Raw genomic sequence first — 19,023 nt, forward strand, 5'->3', positions numbered from 1 at the left:
TTTGGGGAAAGTTGTGGAGGACAGATAAGTGAACTTTTGCCCTAAACATTTCTTGGTACATAGGATATGAACCTTGCTGCATGCATTGCAAATTCTGCAGCAGCCACGGGCAGGTCATCCATTTTCGTCTGCTCCCGGCGGAAACAGGACTGAGATGGTGATTTTCCCATTGTACAAGTAAGCCATCTGTTTCCAGAGGAAATAGGACCGAGGTGCTATGACCACGTGGGACACACCGAGCCCGCGCCGAACCAGACCACGCCGCATCATGTCCACCATGCATATGCATGAGATTTCTTGGAAACGGGCGGAGATTCTGGGACTTGGACTGTATAAAAAGGGTACCACCCAAAGCTAAGTGGAGGATCCCACCACCACCAAACAGGACCCCCCCACCGCCGAGACTCCCAAAGGAAGAGGACCAACAGGACGCAGCTGGATCCACGAGTGGTGATATCTTTCTCTCTCTCTCTCTCTTTCTCTCTCTCTTTTGTTGAATGTTGGTAAGATCTGTCCGAAACGTGTGGCACGGGACTTGTCTAGCTAGTTGAAGTAACCGCCATTGAATTACCATATTTGACCACATGCCTTATCTTTGTCTTAATAAATCATAAAACTGGTTGGCTGGTGTTGTTTCACCTTAATTCAGTCCAAGGGCATCACGAACTTGGCCGCTGGTCCCAAGGGGAGGGAGGTCGTCCTAAACAACTCCTTTCGGGCTGCGACAAATTTTAGCCACTCCTCCTTATCTGAGACACCAGGGAAAAGCAGGCTGTAACTCAGAACACCTTTGATAACCAGATAAAAACATTACAGTAAATGTTGGGTAGAATACATCCAAATTTCTTTCATTCCTCAGAGGAGACTAAAATTGCTGAATAGAATAGAGTGAATCAAAAAGAAAGTAACTTCTGATTCCATACTAACCTGTTTCTCTCAGTACTTTGGAAAGACTTTGGAAAGTACTTTGTTACATTGCTAATTTTTTTTTTTTTAACAAACTCATTTTGTACTGCACATTTTAGGGCATTAATTAGAAAAACATTTCAACACTATAGTTGCATGAAAGGCAGATCAAATGATATATATTACAGCAGTTAAGACTACACAGAAAAAATAATAAACTCAGCAGTTCAGCAACAAAGCAGAGATGTTGAGTAAATATCAAAGTACTTATGTTTCAAAATACTTATGCCAACAGCTATCCAACAGCATTTCCTCGAAGTCTTGAGCTCAGTCTTGGACTTAGAGAAATAACACAGACAGAGGGCCAGGGGGCATAAATGTAAACACAAAAGATATCCCATTTTAAAGGAGGGTCTCTTCAGAAACAAATGCTCCTCTGCCAGGCATTTAACTCTCTTCCTCAGCAGCAAAAACTATTCAAAGCTTACTGCTAATGGGACTAACTACCAAGCTGCTGGAAGCTAAAACTAAATAAAAAAGAAAAATGCAGCTCATCTCCAATTTAAATGTAAAGGTGAAGAAAACTGGCAAATGAAGTAGTTTACCAAGAACTAATCATCCTTCAGTCTTTGCATAAAGACCAGCTTTGTAGTAAATTATAGCGGTACTTTGCTAAGGAAGTTCTTCTCACTGAAATTATTTATTTCAAGGAGAAATTCTTAACTGAAAATGCTCCTCAGTTTAACTTCCTCTAGGATAGTCACCAGAAGGATGCAAGCAGACTAATTACAGGCTAACTCCTTATTAAATAGCTATTAATAGCTTCTCTTTGGGATTATCCAAGATGCTCTTTAAGTCTCTCTCCCGTGCAGATCCATGAGTCCACCTTATAGCCCATATCCAAATCATGCCTTTAAATCATTTTGGCTTGATTACAAAACATGAAGCCTGTATCAATGTTAAATTTACTTCATTGTTTAGAAAATTTCCACAAAATTTCTTTTATCCAAATGTACTGGCATAGAGAAATTCAGCTAAACAAGACAATGGGAAAGTCAAACGGAGGGGACGTGGTAAATTCTAAGTGGTAGTTAATAATACACCAGCAAAAAAAGTCACTAGACGTGGGGATGGGGTGAGTTTTCAAATACCTTAAGAAGAGTAATTTATCGTTGGCTCCACCACTTTCTTTCCTTTTTAGATCAAATCCTGATCTCTGTTCAGCTTCTCAAGCCAAAAGTACCAGTGCCTGTGTTTTATCCAGATTTTTCCCCAGAGCACCTTGATAGGTTATTTGACAGGCTGACAGTATTTTAATTCACGTTCCAAAAAACCAAATTTCTACTTAGCCTTTTACCTTCCAGACGTTCTTGTAACTGCCTGCCTTTCTGCAGGGAACGACCTGGGTGCGCTCTGGCAGAGAAAAATGGAAAAATGCATACGTTAGTCTCTAAAAGACTACAAAGTTCTCCTTGAGCTGTGCAGCCGTGTCCTCTGCACCAAAGCGTACTTTGACACCATCTTCACGTTTTCTGTGACCTTTTATCACAGAAATAGATCAAAACTGAGTTCCAGCCACTCTGCTCTGAACCACAGTCTGTATTCAGGAAGGCCAGTGGCTTCTAATACGCTGCTGCATCTGGGGCTCATTATGAATAATTCCCCTCTGTTTACATGTCTAGTTGAGGTTAGATCTTCAAGTCAGATGTGCCATTTTTAGTGTGCATACACTTGAAAAGGAAGGTTAAAGAGAGGGGTGAGGGGCTTTGGTTAAAAAAAAAAAAAAAGAACGTTTTCTATGTGGTCTACCTTCGAAATAGGAGGCCAAGTTTTGGTAAAAACTCAAGAGGAAAAAAGCAAGAGTGGCGTGTTATTGCCTTGGTGTCACGAATAAAACTGCTTGAATAAAGCCATGACTGTACACTTTGCTGCATTTGCATGGAGTAGGGTTGGCAGGCTAGCAGTGCTCATTTATTCAATTCTTACTGTTTTCTAGGTAAAGCATCTACCTAAAGCAATAAGCTGTGCTGTTTTAGTTTAGTGCCATTATAGACAAGTGACTAGAACAAACGAATGAGGTGGCTAAAGAAACAAGTAATGTGCCTTCCCAGCGAGCTGCACTGGGACCAGACAAGCAGGTGCACATCTGGAGGCCCATCGGAAGAATACATTTTGGTAGAAATGCATGAGGATAGCTAACTACAATTTCCCAGTGTTGATGTGGACACAAATTGAGGTGCACTCTCAAATATACATAGTAATAATTTGCATAGATCCTAACAGATACTGTTGTCTATCACTGTGCACGGCTTTAGAAGTTGCCAACTTCAATGGCTCACACAGCTTTGAAATCTGCTATTTATCTTATATAAGGGCTCGTAAATTTTTTCTCAGCGTGGCTTTATGTGAGGCTTCTGGACAGAGTTATGACTTCTCAACAACACTGCTAGCTACTAGAGGACACCAAAAAGTATGGGAGCAAAAACAATCACGGAGATGATGTGAGTTCTGAAGGGTTTAGTAAAATCTTACTGCTTCTTTCAATAATGAAGTACTGCACTCTTTATATGTATGGTTTGTATAACTTTCAAGAAGATTATTTCCCTTGAGTTTCCTGAAAAATCAAGTCAGAAATACAGTCTATGTGACCCTCTTCCTAATAGCGGATACCATTAAAAACGTGATCCTTTCTATTAGATTATCTCAGTCTCAGCACACCATGAAGAAAGAACTTGCTAAAATCAACTGCTTTCAAGTACTTCTGCTTTAACTTTTTTTAAAAACATTGGTGAACCCTTTAGCTCTGCTTGATAACATGAGCTTTCATGCTGAAAATATTTCAAACTTGGGCTCTCATTATGATCATGTATGTACAAAAATTAATCACATATTGGAGGTTGCATAAATAACATCTCTACCATTTTATTTAGGTAGCACATCAAGCATACCTGTCAGGGTTCTTGGGTACCATTTCTGAGGAAGCTATTTAGAATTTTGTTTGGATATTGCCACAGTGAAAACACACAGGGAATAAATTTCCAGTGATTGCAGATCTTGACCAGAAGGAATTTTATTTGTAAAAACATTCTGTAAACTATTTTAAGAATCTGTTCCTCATAAAGCCTGGATGGACAGACAGATACATGCATACCTACCTCTAATAAAAAAGATGATTACATCAGAGGTTATATATTCATATTCTATCAGTCCACCCATACTATTAACTTAAAACATCAAATCACATTCCCTCCATGGAAGAATTCTCTTCCATTTGTTCTAAGCACTGAAATATGAAGAACAGGTGTTTGGATTTAATTCCAAATGAGAAATGCAGCTTTTTGGCATGGAAACAGTTTAGCAAATGGAAAAGGCTGAAATCTGGACATTTCTTGGTCTGTTTCTGTGTTTACTGGCAGCAATATGACGCTTAGAGGCTGCACTGTTAAACACTCACTCAAAAAGGGAGAGGGAAGTGATCAAATTAACATAGTCAGATCACAGGTCAGGTCAGCACACGAGCATACATGGGTAAGATCCTTGAAAGGGCTCAGTACTAATTTATAACAGCTCTATTGATACATATAGAAAATCTTTCTTTGCTTCAAATGAATTCTTTTCAAGTGGAAAAGAATTAGATCAGTACTAAATACTTTACAGTGCCAAATGCTAGAAGATTTAGGACCTGATGCTGTGTTCTCTAAATTCACCCAGGATAAAGGTTTGACCTCATTGCTTATATTCACTGCTTCGTTCAGATCTCTTGCCAACCCTGTTAGCATGGTATTTTTGCTGAAGGTCCTCCATATCAGCCAAGGCAACAGATCTAACAAGATTAGAAGGACATATCATGCACTGCTGCTTAAAATCATTAGGAATGTCAGTGTATTACATCTTAATATCAAGTGGCACAGTTCCTACCTAATTATAACCAAAAAAAAAAAGAGAGAGAGAGAGAGAGAGAAAAGGAAAGAAAAGTAAGCAAAGCAGAACAATAGTCTAACTTTACTTCTTGAACTTTATCATTAGATTTGTTGTTCTATTGTTCTGTGTTTCTTTTTTTTTTTTGAACTTACTAATGATGTTCAAGAAGTTAAATCAAACATATTCTTCAGAGAATGAAAATAGAATGATAAGGAACAATAATTAAAAGAAGGAAAAAAGAGTGTGGGTCAACAAATGTAGACTGCAATGGAAGCCAGGCTCCATTCCCCGGTCTGACACTCACCCGCTGTGTAATTAAAGGCAAACCAATTAAAGGCAAACCTATTAAAGTCAAACCTTTTCACCACTCTGAATACTTCTCCTGTTCTCTGTTCATCATCTCCTTAAATTATAATTTTTTTGGCAGCCTGGAGAATGCCTTTGTATATCCTCATATACCAACACCCACACCCACATATGCACATATGTATTCATGTATACACACATACGCTGTGTAGCACGATAGGGCCTCTTTTAGAGGCTATAAAAAGAATAATAATATTATGTTGTAGCTTACATATTAAAATAAGAAATAGTCTTATCAGAATTTTTTTTACAATACTATTACATGAAGGCTCCTCCCCCCCCCCCAAAAAAAATTAGAACCACCCATTCTAGCTCTAAAATTTCACTAACATCATTAGAAGCAAACCCTCTGAAGTCCAAAACACACTGAATAGACCCAAATGGGTCTGAATTAGATGATAAAACTTGCTAACATATTTCCACTACTACCATAATAAATAGCACCTGAAACAGGCCCACACATATCCCAATATAATTCATCCAGTGATCCAAATATTCTCATGATAAACATGCAGATGACCCTAAAGCAATCAAAATGAACTCATACACACAACCTACAAAAAAGAAAAACACTTAGCTATCAGTGGAGGAACATTTCTCAGAACAGTCATTTAATTTGTAATCTCTCAGTCCTCATCCTCAAGGGAAACCTACCTAACATCTTCCAAAGACAAGCTTGGGAACTAAAACTGGCAACTGGATATAGGAGAACCACAGATATAGAAATAGTGGTTTTATGGCACATTGTAACATCCCTGCCTCCCTTTCTTCTTCAGGTTAAGGATACAAAACTTTTTTTCCCCTTAGAAAAATCTATCTTACCTTTCAGAGATGGTTCAGTATCCGTAATGAAACTACAAACAATTCACCCTGACTTTTATTTAGCTTTCATACCTGCTGCTTCTATTTCAGGTCTGAAGTAGAGCTTGAATTTTTGAAATCTTGGGGTTTTTTCCAGGTATGCTGATGTATCTAACAAAGCGTGCTAGATTTATCTGCAAACCCCATTTCAGTTATGTCCTTAAATCATCAGAGTTGCATCAAACCAACTGCATTTGGTTAAGTGCTGAAAGTGGAATCAAGAATGACGTATACATGACAGCCCAGATTCACTGGACCTCATTTTGATCTATATCCCTTTGCCTAGTGTTTCTTAAAACAGTTTTCAGGCTTTCAGAGGCTGTTAGTCAACAGGAAATAGTAGATGCACAAGCCTGCTGGAAGTCAGACCAGATGGTTCCTGGTCTACATATTCATCCACAGCACTCACCTTTCCACCCTCATCAAATTTGCCCACGTGATAAAACCATTCTCGGGAACAGAACCAGGTTGGCATGATCACAGTAGGGCCATGGGAGGTAAACACCTAGGAAAAAAGTGGAAAAAAACCCACAGGCTAATTAATATAATGTCAAAAATAGCATCTATTGGGAAACAAAGTAGATCTTACACATTCACCTAAAAATATGCAAATACTTAGTTATATTTAACCTTCAGCACAGAAAAACTCCACTGAAATATTCATTTCCTTAAAATGTAACACATGCTTAGTGCTTAAAATGTAGTGTATACCAGCATCTCTGAGGTGTCACAGCCATAAGATGAATCTATCTATCTCTTGCTTCAGATTCCGTGACCTTCTGTTCTATCATAAGTTACAAACAAACACGGAGTACTTGGAAATACATTTCCAATTTTGGGAAATATACTGGAAATGACAGTTCTATTGAAAATGCCAATGTTGATAGTGAAGGGAAAGGATTGAAGAAAATCTGAAAAAAAAAAACCATCTTAAACTTAACTCTAGAATTGCACATTGATTTTCCATTTTTTTATCCCTTACAAATAGATTAGGTAGGAACTTCCATTGATTTTTTATTTCTGCCAAAGATACTTAAATTATCAAGCTTGGACAAGTACGATACAATCTGGTTTTAAACATTACCAGAGCACTATGGATTTGCTACCCCAGTGGTACTTACCTTAAAAGGTTGTCGGAAAGAAAATGCTTTAGGGAATGAAAAGGGAGTCGTTATTAATTTCATCCTCTTGAACAGTGACAGCCAAGAACTATACAAATCAGTCTTTGCGGCTTTAAACAAACCTGTCATAAACACAACTACGAAATAAGCCAGAATCTGGATTATGGAAGGTAAACTGATTCTTTCCTTTATTACGAGATGAAGTATCCAGCCAAACAACGGACTCAACTTGTCAAACAGAGCGGACAAAGTTAAGGCAGTGTCCTGTGCCGTGTTCCAAGAGCTCTCCAGGAAACAGGACAGCCTGATTGACACGGTGAGAAGAAAAAACCCCACACCATTACCGCTAGTCTTCAAACACTAATGAAAATGCTGATCTTATGAGCACTTCATTCCATACCATGCTATACTGGCAATATTAATATTCTATATAGTTGAAATTTTTAAACGTCAGCGCATAGCTGTAAATTTTGCCATTTGCACCTAGGCACTTCCATGCTAAAGGTGCTAAATAACTATCCCTCCTCTTGGTTTCAACCTGGGATGGAGTTCCTCAAATTCTTGTCAGGTCTGGATGCTTCCATTTCCATGAAGAAACAGAGATTTAGAAGCCAAATTTTATGCACCCAGTTCTCTACAGGTACTTAGATCAGCTCTCCAAGCAACTTAGTGCAGAAGTCTAACCAAAAGCCCATAGATGATCTACTCCCATTATTTTTTATGGCATGAACCACCTGACCAAGTGCAGGCACCCACTTTTGGGTGAAATGCGCTGCATCCTAAACTCCATGGATACAAACATAATTTACACTGTCGAAAAGGGAGCCTAGGGTGACTTGCTTAGACGCATACATTTTAGGCAACCCTATTGAGTCAGAATAATCCCTATCACTTCATAACTAGGATTTAACACATTGATGGCTTGTCCCTAACAGGGATACGCTGGCTTCTGAGGTGCTAAATGTTAAGAACTCCCCCCCAAAATCAGTGTGAGCTGAAATGCTCAAAACAACCCCAGAAAATCAGAGTAGGCATGACCAGTCAGTACATGGCTATTAGCTCCACACTAATTAATTACAAGGGCAATTGCCCATGACACACTGCACATAGCAATGTCTTTCCTAAATCAAACACTGCTCTACAGCTCTGTCCATCTCAGAAAAGATACTGAATCACACAAGCTCATTGATGGCGAGGTGCATGGGTTGCTATGTATGATTTCTAGGTCTCATCTTTCAAAAAAGTCCTTGAACCTGGAATAGTACACCAGCTGAGAGTCAATGAAATCGTAAAAAAAAAAAAAAAAAAAAAAAAAAAAAAAAAAAACCCAACCCCCCCCCCCTTTCTCTATACAAATGCCTGAACATTTCCAGTGTGATGTCAAAATAAGTTTAAGGAGATCTCAATCTGTGCTGCTGCCGCAAAAGGCAAACTCATCCTACCCATCCTACCCTTGCTATGCTGAAAACGGCGTTAGTGAAGCTGTGCAGCCAGCCAAGATATATATATATATTTTTTTGCTAGCTTCGTTTTCAGCTGGATCTGCTCCCTGATCCAGCTAACCACATCACCACCACAGTGACACCAGTGTTCATGCAGGTAGGTGGATCAGGCAGCACGCTAACACGGAGGAGGAGGGAGGAAAATGGCACCAAACGCAGAGAGGACAGCAAGACCATTTTCTTCTTTTTTTTAGTTAGTTTTGCATAGCTTTCATTCTCTGAAGTGGTTCACTGTGGGGTCAAAGTAGCAATCCTGCTGACATACTGGAGGGGGAAGGAAAATGTTCTGGAGAAGAAAACAAGACCTCCCTTTTCGGTCATGGCCCACAGTTAATCAGTCCAGCCGTAATATAAAACTGCACCCTCTGCCTGCGAATACTTACAGCAACGGGAGGAGAGCTGGCTCAGAAAAAACATTAAACTCCTAACAATTATATCGAAACACTGCAGCATCTGCCAAACTTTTGAAAGCTATTTCGGCTTCAGGAGAAGGAAAACAACCACAGCCTTCTGCATTTGGGAAATTCTAGATGTCAGCTTAGTGAGATGGAAAGGTCTCCTCCGGATTTCTTTTTCTGCCTACTCTGTTGTCATGCATGCTTGCAAAAGTATTAAAAATGGTGGAAAGGATTAGAAGACACTGATAAAAACCTTTTGTTTTGCGAAACTGCCGCTTGAGATTTTATCTACAAAGGTCTGAGACTGTGCAGATCGGAACAAGACACAAACAAGACAGGCTAGCCTTAAAAATCTGAAAATCAACCCAAAGTACGGTTTCTGATGCAGCTCTATAATTGCTATGTTAAGTTTTCTTGCAAACAATCTCCAGCTCTGTCCACCAAATGTTTTGTACGGCCTCAGAAGCTTCCTGGGTCTCAGGTCCTCTGCTTTCACTAATTACTAGCGGATCCTGTACACCTGTAAGAGATCTATTGTGGGAGTTAATTCACTTTACTGGAAAGCAATATGGAATTCTTCACATATAGCTGTCTTGGAAGATTAATCCTCAACTCTAGTTAAATCTGCTGTTACTTACAGTACACTATAAGCTATAAGGATTATCTAAATATAGTCTAGTCAAATGAAAACAACTTGTCAAAAAAAAAAAAATTAAGCTTATAGATGAAGGTATAAATCTGCCCCAATTTAGAATTCCTAAAGAACACAGCATTTTATCATAATTATATTGGGATCCATCTTCATCAGCTTCCAGGTGACACACATGGGCTGCTCTTTCAGCCACATATTTGTTAAATTATTTAGAATTTTTTTGTCATCTGGTTTTGTTCCGAGGCTCAAGCAGCAAGTAATTGCAACTGATTCACTCTGGTTGCTCTTGCTAACTGTTTGGCTATCAGATTACCTCCAAGCTTTATAGAGAATCTCGGGGAAAGGAATCTAAGGACTATAAAGAGCTGAAAAAGCGATTTTCATTTGTTTCGTTTCAAAGCTGTCACCAAGCACATGGGATTCGGGTCCTCAGCGACGTTCGCTTCAGATCGCGTCAGCATCCGACAGGAAACTGAAATTCCAGGGTGACGGAAGGCGTTCGTGTGCTCACGGAGACCGTGCAAGCACAGTGCCATTTCTTGCACCAGCAAAACAAAATCTAAGAGTGACGTGCCAAAAGAATACATGCAGATGGCGAGATAACCTTACCGTATTTTGTCCTGCAGAAAACACAAGCAACATATTTAACCAAGGGCCCAGATTGCTTTCCAATGCAACAAGTTAATTCCCCAAAATACACTATGCTGGGGTATTTATGCTAATTATATGCATGCTGTCAATGACTAGAAACGATCTCCTTCATGAGGATGAATAAAGCTTTTTATGGATCATATATTAACGCCCAAATTTGAGTTCTCCAGTTAGAAGGTGAAAAAGGAAATAAATAAGCAAACATCACACGTCGGCTGTATCCAGACCACGACCAAAGGCCAACACTCCTGATTTAGGTAAAATGATGTGCTAAGAGGCTAGTGCATTAATTTAGCAGCGAAGATACCAGGATTTCATTACTGAACAGTAGGTTTTACATCTGGAATCAGGGGTGTGTATGCACACGACAGAAGAGACACGGAGGTAGAGAAGAAGGGATTTCTTACCCTATTTCAAAAAAATTATTAAGCAAATAACATTTTTCAAAACAAGAATTTTTACTAAGCTTTAAGGAACCCAAACACCCAATCTGGTAGGGATTACATTGAGTTAGTTTATATTATATTGAACTGCTTCACCCTTTCCTATGCCTATATAAATAACTGCCTAATCACTGTGTGCTTTAATACTAGCTGAAAATCCCTAAAGCAGCCAAGATCTGGCACAGTAAAAAGTACACTTCAGAGATAAAACCTGCCATAGCCTTCTGCACTGAAAGCTTGAAACATAAACAGTCATTCTGATACAGGCTTGACTTAAAAGCAGCATTACCTATCCTTCACAACCCCAAACTATATTCAGCAAACAAAATTAATAATAATAATAATAAAAAATCAAACTCAGGCATCCTGGGAATTGCTAAAACCAGCGAAAGCAAAAAACACTGAGCACCTCTGAGAAAGTATTCCAGTCCTTCTCATGGAAAAATTTCGACCCGCAGCTCCTAGTAACTTCTTCAGGATTCGAAGCCTTAATAAAAGCTGAAACGTTTCACAGTTTGCAAGAAATGCACACGTTCTTTGAAAGAACAGACTAATGTGAGCAGCTGCAATTTGTTGCCTTCTCACTTGCGGTATCTGTTTCTTTATCTGATATTTCTGCCACTAAATAAAATTGATTGTTTGAAGGGACCTACATTGGTCCAAGTAGGTTCCAACATTTTAAAACTTATCCTAGTTCAGATTAAAAGATAATATTTTCAAAGAATTGGTTATATAAAGTAAAGCGATCTCTCTTTGGTCAACCTTCCACACAAATACAATCCAAACGAACAACGCTGACTACAAGCTGTATGATTGCCGTTTACTTTCTTTTTTCAAATTTTACATAAAAAGTCTTTAGCCTGTTCAAAGATGCAGCCATTGAACACTTACCTATGTAACAAAGTGTTACCATCATTGCTGACTTACGGAGTGCCAGGACTACAGACAAATATTAAAAAAAAAGAAATTGTTTGTTTTTATACATGGAGTACTTTCCTGAAAGCCTATCAGGTTAACCAAGACAGAAATGTATGATATAATGCTGATGTTTGCTTTTGATTTTATCCTTCTGTGCAGATTAATAAGTAATGATCACTAAACATTTAGGGTATATTTTAACACTTTTTAAAGCATACCTAAATCTTGGGGAACATGTTGCACAAATTACTGATACAAATCCCTGTCCCCCACTCCCCTTGCATCCCACGCTTCCAGTTCTCGTGATGTGAAGCGGAGGAACTGGGAGGGCAGTAGCACGAGGAGGAAAGCGTTGAATTTGTTCAAACTGGTTTAACAAACTCCCTTGTCCCTCACAGCTTATTACATTCTCAGTGCTTTACACCAGGCCATTCGCTTTGAGAAAAATATGCTGGTCCTTTTCGTGGTGATTTGATCGTTATACCAGAAGACGAAATTCTGTTCAAACAGAATTCCCCATACGATTCTAAAAATTTGATTGCATGTCCCTACAATGTGGCATGTGAAATCGCCTTCTGAAATGAGTCAGCTGGAGGAATAAAATATAGTAGGCTCTCATTTCTTTTGTGCATGCATTATCTAGATTGTGTATTAACATGTCCTCACCTCCTTCCAACATCTCTGGCTACAATAGAGTGCCACAAAGACATATTATGCAGGGTACGGGCTTCTTAAACCAGGCTACAGTCCGCCCACCTTTTTTTCTTTTCTTTTCTTTTTTCCTTCAATCTGCAGCTGAAAAGAAATCTGCCCACAAATATTCCAAAGGTATATATATTAACTATGATTTTATAGTTGAATACATACAGTTTGAATTAGCTGTGTCTTTGCTTTTTGTGAGCTAGCCCACGCCAACCCCATTGTGCCGGATAATTCAGAGCTGACTAAACCACTGAATATCTTTTTCTTAGTTGAATGCTCCCAGTAAAACCCAATAGCAAATGCCATTCTTCCAGCCCTTTTCAGACTTTTTATCATCTAATGATGATGATTTAACCTACTGCTGAAATCAGAAGAATAGATGCATGCTCAGAGAATAGCCTGTATGATTTTGGCATGTCTTACATCTTTTTTCTTGTCTGTAAGCTGCTCAAAGTGGTCTTGTAACATCCATACCTTTACAAGTTGCTAATTCTTGGAGAGTTTCCAGTATTTGCAGTCAAGTATTTACAATGGAAGAATTACTCCATGCAGTAAAATGAAGCGCTCCATACCAAGAGGTTGTCTATTTGGCTTTTATAAGCCTTGCTGTTTATGCTGAGCTTTTACCATGAAAGAAAGAAGATAATCTGCTTAAAATCATATTAGCAAATAGTAAATTGTGATTAGAACAAATCAGAAATCTGTAAAAATACTACAATGATGAATGCTCATATGTAATAAATCTAAAAAATGCCTTTTCCACTTGACTTCTTTTTAAAGAGCTGAACACACCACTAAGTATTTTCGCCAAATGAAGACTAGGTTTTTACATTTCGAGACAGTCCCCAAATTAAAAAATATATAACTGAAATAGAAATTCTAAGTTACTACAACAGAGTTTATATTTACACAGAAATTTTCACCTGAAAGATTTACGAAAAACAAAAGAGGATGCAAACGTCCCATTTGGAATGACAGACATCCCAATTTTGAGAATGACAAGGACAAATCTACCCTTCCAAAAAGTTATGAGACCTTTAGTGCTCAGAAGCTGATTTCAAAGTAACTATATTGCTGTTCATAACTAACAACTAATTTACTGCTCATAAATAACATCAGCTATACTTCTAAATTGTGTTTGTGTGCAGCAGTGAAAATAAGACTATCCTGCCTTTTTTAAGTGCATGGCACTATGTCCACAATTAACAGAGTAGTCAGTTGGTTGCTTCTCTAAATATTGCTAGTAACGATGAAATTCAAGCACTAGTTGGAAAGCAATTCCTTATACTACCACGTCTGCAGTTTCTCCGTGTTCAGTCCAAAATGCGTGAAAGATCAAATGTGTTCAATATTTCTCATAAACTATATGACTAATTTCAGCGATTTTTAAATAGTTATACCATTTTATCATTTTGTTTAATCATACATAATGATGACAGGTTGACAAGGCACAAGTGGCTTTCCAAATGTAATGAATATACAGCAATAAAAACAGTTACAACTTTATTACAATAAAGTTCTGATTATTAAATAAAAAGTTAAGAATAGAGACCAAAAAATTTCTTTAAACCCAATTAATATCTCTTTGTCAATTCTATAATCTCAAATTATGCAAAAAAACACAAACAAAGCAAATGCATGTAAAAAAGCAACACGTGAAACTTGCCTAGACACCATCATTCGAAATTAATGATTGACTGATACGTGAGTAAATCCCCTGGCAAATTTTAACTTCAGTGAATTTTATAATACAGCTATTTTGAGAAGGAAAGATTGCAAAGTTTAAATATTTTTGAGATTGTAGTCAAGTTTATCCAAAAGCATGATAAATCCCAGATACTAATGCTCACCGCTTCCCCTTTTGAAATGAATTTTAGTGTTATAAAAGCTGCATGCACCTTGGGAGTGGGGGGAGGTAGGAAATTCAGTTAAATGAATGTAACACAGGCATCTTCTAAACAAGCACAGAAATTTAGCTGTGGAGATTGCTTCCAAATTTGAAAAGTCCAGCTGTGTGGTAATGCAACAGATCCATAGAAGAAATATTAAACATCCATGCAAACTAGCTGTATTTATTTCAATATACATGGTATTTCCTTTGGTTTTCTCCCCCCTCCCAAAGTGCTTAACATTTAGAATAGATTAAAAAAAAAGGTAAGATTTTAGAGTACAAATTCAAAGTATTTGATTAACAACCAGAATAGTAGAATGTTTTCTTTAGGAAATCAAAGCAAACTTTACCCTAAATCTTTCCCTCATGTCCTCTCATCACATCACAAGTCTTTGGGGGCTATCAAAGCACTGAGCACATTCCTGTGCCCCATGAGGGCACTTCAAAATTGTGCATGGGAGAACAAAAGAAAAGACTGAGAACAAAAATCCATTATTTAAGTATTTTGGAAAAATAAATTTCATTGTTAGTGCAAAAAAAAAAAAAAAGTCATGCAACGGATTTCATTGGGTGATTGAAAAGAATCTTCTGAGAGTTTTATTTCATAAAAATGGCCAAATACTAGTGTTCAGCAGATTATTTCAAATTTTGTACCCCACAATACACATTCTTGTAATGATGTATACTCATTGGGGGAAAAAATCAGTACCTCAGCAGAATTTTTTATACACACGCACATTTTTGATAATGAAAGGGACCTAATGCATGTCCAGAACTCAGCAATCTGTTACACCAGTTTGGTTTTCAGCAGCACAGAAGACAAAACTTGAAAGGCCTTGACCAACTCTGAGAATACGCAGAAATAAAAATTAAGTGCCCATTAATTTGTAAAAGTCTGAGAAAAAACAGAGCAGAGAGCAGTACAAAGCTTTTCCCTCCTAACCACATTCTCTTGTTTCAGCCTCCCTAACAACTTGTTGATGGGTTTATATGTGGGATTTGCTTTTGTAGGTCCTTTCACTGCCTCCTGGCCAATCTGATCAACATTTCCTTTTATTTGTGACTCTTCAACCAAAGACAGCATTTGCTTACTCTACCACCAAAACTCTCACAGCGTGAGGCAGTTTGTAGATCGTATCATCTCTCCGAAACTGGGCTCTAAGCATGCAACGCTACCGACATCTATTCCTCCTTTGAGTTCGGTCTTGAACGGGGCACTCCCTATCACTGCTTTGAATTAGTAACTACTCCGTGAGGCAGGCAATCAATCCAGCATGTTAAAATATTTTAAAAGTCTCAAGAATTTAATGATAAAAAGGAAGGTAATGAATAGCTTAAGGTCTTCCCGCTGGGGGCTCGTGGGAATTAGCTGTAGGGTACCTGTGCTCCAACTGGACCAATACAGTCGACAGCAAAGAGCAAGCCCTCAGGCGCAAATCCATCCTACTTACGTCTGAGATTTCTAAGCAAGCAGCCTAGTCAATGTGGGTCCTCCCGGTCACAGGGAACCACCTCTGTGTGGCAGCTCTTCTCATCTAAGGTCTCAGCTGCGCTCTCCAGTGAACACGATGGAGCCCATTGGCGAGTGAGGCTTCTACACTAACCAGTTTCGGCAAGCCCCTAGCTCTCAATAGGTCAAACCTCTGCCCAAGCCTCATGTCTCTGTACGTTCAGGGGATTAGACTGCAATAATTATCCTCAAATTGATTAAATGAATGAATAAGAAGCTAAAGGCTGCTTCGATATGCTATGCAAAGCTGGATAATACGTAAAGTACAGCTAAAAATGTTCAAAGATTTAAGAGGAAGTCCATTCTGCTACACATATGAAAGGGATTTTTTTCATTCTTCAAGAGAAGTCTTATCCTATCCTGCAGAAATATATACACTTGACAAAAGCAAGGAAAGGAAAGTAAATACCTACTACCGGCACTCAGCATACACCACTGATAAATCTTACAGCATTGTACAAACATGGAAGCAAACAACAGGTGTTGTAATAATTTGAATTTTAAAGAAGATACAAAGAAAAAATATTAATAACTATCTAAAGAAAGCTCACTGAAGTAGAGAAGAAAAAACTGATTTTTCAGCTGCGAAAAAGCTGAAAATCAACAGAGGAAACATATGCTAGAATTATACTTAACCATGTAATTTTAATTTTGAAAATAAAGCAGCAGTTTTAGCTATACTAAAAAATCACATCCACTTGTAGCACCAGCTGAGAAGGATCTACTAAGCAGCTCTTGGGACTTCTGTCTTTGAAAGGTTCACAGATCACCCAATGTAAACACCTTTGTGCCACAGACCGCAATGCCACAGTTCAGCACACGTATCCTGCTAAAAATGATTAATATTTAAATGAGCTTTCCAATTTCCAAACAACAAATTCTCAAAAAATTACTGTAAAAAAAAAAAAAAGGCACAACAACCTATTTTAGAAATCTACAGTGTTAAATTATGTAATAAACTAATTTCCTTATGACTACTTTGGTAAATTTAGACAAAATTTTAGATAATTTTTCCAAAACCATGAAATTGATAACAAGAACTTTGCACTTGCTGTTTCGGGGGGGGGGGGGTGGTGGAGAAAGATAAAACACAGCAATCCAAGAGGAACTTCAGGCAAAGCTCTCTATTTTTTTTTTTTTCTAATAGTGGCTGATGCAAATTATTAGGAAGGTTGGTCCAACCCTTCCTACAGGAAAGGGAGATGCCACTTTGGACACCCAGAGGGGGAATGGCAGATCTCTTTGCTGACCTGGATGCAGCTTTCGGTGTTACAAACTAAGCAAACTAGGAGTCTTGCTGCACTGAACAAGTCACCGGGACAGACGGCAGTAACTTTGAAGTTCAAAACCTTAAAGAGAATAAGATCATTAATGAGATCTCCCATTAGGCTTTTATCTGACTGAATCATGACATTAAGCCCAATCACTGTATCAATAATACTTAAGTATACTTCTAATGAAACATTTACTATTTTTCATATTTGTTGGACTAAGTATGACTTCTAACTACTATTTTGAATAGAGACATCCACTGAAACCTATGAAAAATTAAACTTCCACTTAACAACGTAATGTTCTGAATCCATTCCAGAAACACCTGCATCCACTCCTGCACTGCACAGCGAGCTCAGCTAATGCGACGCTGCGGGTATGGGGCTCCCATGTGTGGTTTAACACTGCCGAACACGAGCACTATACCCTCCTTTTGGAAGTGGGGATTGCTGCCTTTTCAAACAGCACTGCTTCACAGGGGAATCCTATATAAAAAATACATTACAGAACCAGAAGGACTTCTGTATTGCAATAACGGAGTCGAAGTTCCAAAAATAGCATAACGTCAGGAATAAGCTGTTAAATCCTGATTCAGGAAACCATTGCTTTAGCAATATATACATAGGCAAGCTGCATATGTTTAAATATTTAGCTAGCTTGGGACAGCTACGAACAGCAATTTTTCACACATACACGTGTTATTTTGCCCCAGCAAAATCCACTGGGGAGTTTGGTTCAAGTTTGGAAGGAGAAAAAGGCAGCTTGATTAAGGGGGAAAAAAAAATGAAATGATTTTCAAAATTAGGCCAACTCATGTGTAAAAGCTACCTTTATGTTACAATGCTAACTTGCATCTTCTCTACTGGCAACAAGTCATCTCTGCTCATTTCAAATCCTAGGTACAACTGCAAATTTTGACTTGCCAAAACCAGCTGAAGCATTTTAGCAGCGCACCCAGCTCCATGATAATAAACATGTTCTTCCCCATTCAAAAAAAAAAAAAAAAGCTTCAAATACTTCCAAAAAGACCATAAAATTAACGAGGTATAATAATTTCAGGACTTGTTATTCTGGCATATTTCAAGCAACAGCCTGGGAAAAATGACAGCAATGCTGGAGCTGCACAACGCAGCCTGTGCTAGCTCCAAAGCTGGTCGCTGTGGCACCAGGTAGAGCAACTCGCTTCAAAGCTCACCGAAAAGATGACCTGCACCGTCCAAATTCCCATGCATTTTCCTACTTCGCTGCAACGTGAGAAACCTTTGTTCGAAGGAGAAGTAGGGAATATGGCACAGTATGTTCTTGCTGCTGTTTGCACTGTATGATTGCCACGTAGGACGAGGAAAGGAGCTATCTACTCGGCCGAGAAAAACCTGCATTTCATAGAAGTACCAGAGAAAATCAGTGAAGTACACTTATTTTAAGCCATGCACATACTTCAGCTGCTTCCCTGCAGCGGGTGTGCCAGCTTTTTAGTGTTGGAGCAAGTGTGACACTTCAGGCACTTTAATTTTCAATTAGGTTGTTTCTAATAGCCTCTTCCCTTCATTTCCAAGGGGAACTTCTCACATGTTTCATCCTATGCAATGATACTATGTTTATACCATCTGCCACTTAGAAAAGATATAAACCAGGTTTATATACAGTATCTGCAAAATGTAAAGTTAAAAAATTACACCAGGCCGCTGTACAGTGTTTTAAGTTAAATGGAAGATGTTTCTGTTTTCACTTTTATCGGTGAAAATACAGACTAACTTCAGGGACTTCAGCAGAATTACTGCAGTAGGAGCAAAACTAGACGTGGTGTTTACACCGTCTGATCCGTAATACATTGCTGACATGTCTGCAAGATCCTTTGCAGGCAGACCTAAGCTCTCTCCAAGAGAGGGGGTACATTAGTTTAGGGTAA

At 38.4% G+C, this 19,023-nt stretch overlaps 1 protein-coding gene across 8 annotated transcripts in view; it reads right to left on the reverse strand.

The window, feature by feature from the left end:
- The window catches only part of B3GNTL1 (UDP-GlcNAc:betaGal beta-1,3-N-acetylglucosaminyltransferase like 1), a 141,220-nt gene that overhangs the window by 38,382 nt on the left and 83,815 nt on the right, over positions 1-19,023 (reverse strand). For all 8 annotated transcript variants that reach the window (XM_064522458.1, XM_026120585.2, XM_026120584.2 and 5 more), the window contains exon 7: positions 6,464-6,559. In XM_064522458.1, the coding sequence (XP_064378528.1) occupies positions 6,464-6,559 (96 nt within the window). The remainder of the gene's footprint in view (positions 1-6,463; positions 6,560-19,023) is intronic.

Source organism: Dromaius novaehollandiae, chromosome 18 (assembly GCF_036370855.1).
Source record: "Dromaius novaehollandiae isolate bDroNov1 chromosome 18, bDroNov1.hap1, whole genome shotgun sequence".
Taxonomy (NCBI): Eukaryota; Metazoa; Chordata; class Aves; order Casuariiformes; family Dromaiidae; genus Dromaius; species Dromaius novaehollandiae.